This window comes from Budorcas taxicolor, chromosome 2 (genome assembly GCF_023091745.1).
Source record: "Budorcas taxicolor isolate Tak-1 chromosome 2, Takin1.1, whole genome shotgun sequence".
Lineage (NCBI taxonomy): Eukaryota > Metazoa > Chordata > Mammalia > Artiodactyla > Bovidae > Budorcas > Budorcas taxicolor.
The window spans coordinates 117391908-117397907 of NC_068911.1; the positions used below are offsets into that span (position 1 = coordinate 117391908).

Consider the following 6000-nt stretch of genomic DNA (forward strand, 5'->3'; position numbering starts at 1 on the left):
TGAAATACTGTGCAACCATTACGAAAATGTAAGTTCTCAGTATTTTAAATAACACGAGAAAAGCTCATAAATACAGTAAACAAAGAAAACAGGGCACATATCTGCAGCACTGTAATAATTTTAATTTTACATATGCAAATATGTAGAAATGTGGTTAGCAACAGCTCTCAGGTGAAATTAGAGATTTCAATTTAATTTTTAACTTACTTCCTTATGCTTTTTAAATGATCCAAGTTTTCTATAATGAACATGTATTATTTTCTTTTTTTAAAATTTTCATTGGAGTATAGTTGATTTACAACGTTGTGTTAGTTTCCAGTGTATAGCAAAGTGAATCAGTTATACATATACATATATCCACTTTTTTTAAGATTCCTTTCACATATAAGCCACCATAGAACAGTGAATAGAGTTTCCTGTGCTATATAGCAGGTTCTTATTAGTTACCTATTTGATAAACATGTATTATTTTCAATAATCGGGAACATATAACTAAAAAAGATCTAAAGTAAATACACCAAATTAACCCCTGGGCAGCTCTTTTAGCCTCTCTTTCAACTTATCTATACTGAGCAAAGGATAACTCCTTTTTCAAAGAGGTAGAGTGCTGGCTGTCAAACATTGCCCAAAGGTGACTGATTAAAGAAAGGAGGAAAGGAGTTGAGGGAAGGTACGGGAAACAATAAAGGCCTTACAGATAGAGTGGGAAGCAGTGGGAGAGGTGGGCACACCAGACCAGCAGCAGGCCCAGCAGGGCCTCAGACCCCATGACAGGCCAGGAACAAGAACCACCCCAGACCCCTGCGCTCTGTAAACATCACCCAGCTTCTTCATGTGACACTTAGGCAAGAGAGCAGAGGCCCAGGGGAGGACAGTTGCTGCTTGAAGGTACATAAGTTGGTAGCATCTGACCTTCCATGAAAAAGAAAGGAAAATGGCCAAAGCCATTCCACAAACAAGCACAGACACACAGAGGTATTCTTCCACCAGCCAGGACACCTGCCATCAGGGGTCACCGGCCTCAGCAGATGGAACATAGATCTCAGGGCCTGAGCCGGGTGCCCAAGAGCTGCCTGAGCCTGGGCTGGGGACCCACTGAGGCCACTGAGCCATTCACAGGGATAAGCATGCCCATCCCCTGGCCACATCCAGAGGCAGACACAGAGCCACCTGCTAATTCTGAGTTTGTTCCTGGCCCAGAAGCAGGCAGGTTGAGCTGTCAGAGCTAAGCCTGATGGCAGGCTGGTCTTCCATCCTGCCCCCACCCCGTCTGAACTTCCGTTCCCCAAATCAGGGAGTCAAAGTTCTACAGAAAGGAAGCTGCCCCTGTAGGATAAATTGTAACCACACTGCTGCCTCCGCCACCGCCTCCCTCCAGAAAGCACTGCATCCCCCAGCTCCTGGGCTCTTCCCATTCCAAACAGAGGGGCAGTGATTCCACTGGATGCCAGGGTCTCTGAGGTGATTCAGGGAGGAAGGACAATCAACACAGACACATACCACACAAAAACCACAGAAAGGTCATCGGTTAGGCCACAGGTCCATGTGTCCTGATAAAGAACATCAGAAATGGAAACTGCACTTCACACACCTTAACTCTCTCAAATCTCACAAATGAACACTTCTCATTTTGCACGTGAACACACTGAGGCTCCAAGGGGAAGTCACAGAGCTGGGAAGGGCTGGGATCGGAATGCAAAGTCCAAACCCCATGCCATTTCTCCCAGGACACGATGAGCACGCTCGTCCCCACTGCCTGGTACATGTGGAATCCAGCCTCCAGGATGGGCCTTCCCATCACTGATAGGTGCAGTTCCAGAAAGGGCAGCTGACCCCATACAGCAAAGGTGTTCAATCTATGTCCAGGAAAGGGCACTAGGTGTGGCCCCAGCAAATAGCAAGTATAACTATGGCCGCCATTCACCGAGCATCATCTGCTCCCTGGAGGGCCCACATGAGGAATGTGAAACATTGTTTGGCCTGAGTGAGACACAGCTGATGTGTCCACTTTGGGGGAAGAAAACACTGAGGCTAGGAAGTCTCACAGCTAGGAAACAGATGCCATCTGACACCAGAAACCCCTTCCCAAACCCCATCTCTCCCACCCTGATGAGGAAACAGGCCCAAATGAGTCATTCAGGTCAACTCCCCACTGCCGGGTGGTACCCTCAGCCCCCAGGCTCCACCCTGGCCCGGCGCTCCAGCACCACCTTGGTTGAGGTAGGTCAAAGTCTCTTCGTGCAGCTTCACAGCTGGGGATGTGGCAGCACACAGCACATACTGCAGGGGTGGCAGGCGGGCCTCGTTCTCAGGGGACAGCTGGGGCTCCTCTTGCTTGAAGATGGGCAGAGCGAGGACGTCGCTGCAACACACAGGAGGGAGGGGTCAGGAGCAGGGCCCCCGGAGCCAATGTGCAAAGGCAGGACTAAGCGGCCAACCTCGGGCAGCATCAATGGCAACACAGCCCAGCCTAGCGCAGCTAGCAGGTTCAGCTTCCTACACGACATCACAAATACTTTAAAATGCTTCCCAATGGAGGAGACCAATCCTGGATGATTCTACTTTCATTCTGTGACCTTTGAGAGATTATTCAGCTGTCACGTGGTTTCCATCCACAAGTGTCTGGCTTTTATATCGAATGAAATATTTTATTTTTTAAATAAACTCTTCTAGCTATTGGTCACATCTCAGACCAAGACAATCCTGTCCTCTAGGCTCTGTAAACCATGCAAATACAGAAACTGTCTACTTCACTCATAAAAACTGAGACATACTTCCACACTTCTAAAAAGAAAGGATAGCTGGCCCATAAACCCTATTTTAAGGCTTATGTTAATATCTCTGAACTGCAAAATAAGAACAACCATGGTTTCAATTCAGTATTCTCATCCAAATGGAAAATACTGAGATGCTCAAAGATTCTTTTCCTCCACCTCTAAACAAAAATTCCCATCAGATCCAAAAATTCAGCTTCACATGAGTCTAGGACTGGAGAACTTATTTCTAGATGTGCTTTTTTAAGTGCATCCCCAAGGAAAAACAAAATCTTTGAGAACATGAATGACTTGCAGGCAAGAGGGACTTGGTTAAGCTCTGGATTATGAAGAGATTATAGCATAGACACTAGCGCCAAAAAAAAGGTCCTGTGCCCTTATCTTGATAAGCCTCCACCCTCCGAGTGTCCAGGGTGCTGAATCAGATTCACTGACCCCACTTCACTATGTAAACAGCAGAGTCACTGATACAATCTATTCCTCATACAACACCATACCCAAGTATCTAAAACACAAGCCAGGCACATACCCCAGCATGTCAGACCAACTTTCAGAAGGAAAAGTCCAGCTGTGGCTCACCTAGAAACCTTCCGTATGGAGGGCCGCCCCTGCCACCACCCACTGCCCTGAGTCCCCCACCTCATGCTTTCCCTTGTCCAGATTGAGGCACATGCCCAGTCTAAGTGGTTATCCAGGAATGGGGGAGAAGCAAAGAGATCTGATTCCCGGGGGACTGCAAAATTTCATGTTTGCCCAGACCATGTTAAGTTAATAATCCATGGGCTGCTGCCTTTAAATTTAAAAAAAAAAAAAAAAAGGCGGGGGTAGCCAGGGTTGGGGGAAGAGCCATCACTCAACAGTATCTTATTTCAATCCTGGTATCCTTATCTGCTGAGGAATACAAGTCACCAGAACATCAAACAGAAGTAGGGAAGAAAGGAGTACAGACCACTACCCCAGGAAGGTCAGACAACTTGAAGAAATGCTGCACAGTGACGAGATGACCAAAATTAAATGCACAAACCAAGCAAAAGAATAAGATGTTCTTCACTCTAGGGGGACCAGGGGCATGTTCATGGACCCTCCCCATTGCATCCATCAAGGTCAACTTCTCCAAGTGTGAAAGTCCTGGCTTCCAAGAAGTAACATAAAAAAAAGAGAGTGTGGACCAAATGAGTCTTTATCCATGGTCCCCATATGACCCCAGAAACCCACATGGCCTTATAGCACCTTTTACCCCAATTCCCAACCACCTCACCAGGATGAATGCAATACCAAACTCTTAAAGTAGGGCACCTCTAGTTCAAGAGGAGAATTATTCCCTAAAGGGATGACATTCTCTGTGTCCAGGAAGTTTTACGTACACTCACTTCTTCACTCAGGGTCACCTTCAAAGTCATTTATAAGGTATGGTAATAAACTGAATCACTACAAACTAAAACTGAGGCAAAATTACAACTAAAATTGCATCCTGCGATACAATAAAAATGTATTCCATTGTAGCATTTTGGGTAAGTGAATAGACAATCTTCTGCCAGAGATTAACATCTGCCCAGTAGGGAATTCCCTGGAGGTACAGTGGTTAAGACTCCTGGCTTCCACTGCAGGGGACTCGAGTTCAATCCCTAGTCAGTGAACTAAAATTCCATATACCACACAATGCAGGGGGGGGAAAAAAAAATCTGCCTGGTGGGCTTAACACCTCCCAGAGAAGCCTGCCTCTGGTGGATCACCATGGTCTGCTGTGAGACATAAGTCCTTAATTAAAACCCTAGGCTTATGTCATCTCCTACCTCTCTTGCCCATGAATAAAACACAGAAGACATACAACTTATTCCCAACCATTCCTTTGCCTGCTGGAATTGGGCTGTCTTCAGAGAAGACTACTGGACAAATATCTATCAAAGCTAGGATTTCCACATCACCTATACTGTTAAATCTGAGTTGGAACTTTTGGGGGTCAAAAATAAAATAGGGCAGGCAGGGCAGCTGTCTCTGTGAGGTGGTCTAGCCCACGGTTCACTTTCTCTGAGCTCACATCAAATGCCCTTTGGGTTAAATTAGGCACATTTCATAAACTGTGACTAGGATGGAAATAAAGACAGGCTAAAGCTGGTTCAGGCGAGTTCAGAAAGTGAAATGACTGCCCATTAGTACCCAGCCAGCTGCACAACAGGGAAAAACAATCCTCCAGGAACTGAAGCTAACGGGGGTGCCACTTCCTTCAAGGGGACGGGAGAGAGAACTTTGCAAAACAGGCAGGACTTACTTTTCCCTCTGAAGAGCACTAGTCAAATCCCTGCAGAAGAAGAAAGATTTCCATCAAGGGCAATCAACGTGCGGGCCTCGGACCCACATACCAAGAACACCTAGTGGGAGAGGGCACCCGGTCCCTCCCGAGCCCCCGCCCGCCCCCGCTGCAGGTCCGCCAGGCGGAACGCAGGGCCGCGCTCGCCGCTCGCTGGCCCCTCGGGCGGACCAAGGACACTGGAGAGGACGCGAGGCTCGGAGAGGGACCCGGGCGGAGAGGGGCAAAGAGCAGGGGACTAGACTTCCCGGGACAGCTCCAGACCGACGGCAGGAAGTTTCCTCTTCGACGCGAGCGGGTAGAGGAGAGACGCAGAGGTGGAAAGACCCCGGGGAGATTGAGACCCAGAGATGTGCGCTCCGCGCCCGCCCGGGGTCGTCGGGGGAGTAGCCCCGCGAGCACCAGGCTCTGGAAACCCGCCTCGCGCGCTGGCCCGCAGCTCCGAGCATCGGGTCTCGCCAGGGTCGGTCTGTCTGTCCCAGGCGGGAGTCTGGGCAGATCTCCCTCAGTCCCCAAAGGGCACAGAGCAAGGAGGCGGCGAGGGCGCTCGGGATCCCCGGCCCGGCCGCTCCTTTCCCGGCCCGCGGACGTCAGGCGGCGCCCCGCCCGCGGACCCCGGCCCGGGCGCCTTACCGCAGGTAGCTGCCGGGATTGTGCTGGTTGTAGTGCTCGGGCTGCGTGTGCCAGAACAGCATGGCTGGGGCTCCGAGCCCGGCCCGACCCAGGCGCGCGGCGGACGGGACGCGGGGCGAGCCGACCTCCAGGCCACCTGCCAGCAGCGCTCCTCACCGCGGCGGCCGCCCGCCCTGCGCATTTATGGACGGCTCGGGGGGCGGGGCGCCACCCGGACCCGCCCCCAGGCCGCGCGGCCGCCTCACCTGGAGACCCGCACCGGCGCGCCCTCACCTGGTGACCCGC

The 6000-nt window shown here is 50.3% G+C and overlaps 1 protein-coding gene across 1 annotated transcript in view; it reads right to left on the bottom strand.

Annotated features, from left to right (window-relative positions):
* Window positions 1-5777, bottom strand: part of TFCP2L1 (transcription factor CP2 like 1) — a 62026-nt gene extending 56249 nt beyond the window's left edge. Inside the window, exons 1-3 of the mRNA XM_052664350.1 lie at window positions 5716-5777; window positions 5044-5073; window positions 2211-2362 (exon numbers count right to left, since the gene is read on the bottom strand). Coding sequence (XP_052520310.1) covers window positions 2211-2362; window positions 5044-5073; window positions 5716-5777 — 244 coding nt within the window. The remainder of the gene's footprint in view (window positions 1-2210; window positions 2363-5043; window positions 5074-5715) is intronic.
* Between the last annotated feature and the right edge of the window lie 223 nt (window positions 5778-6000).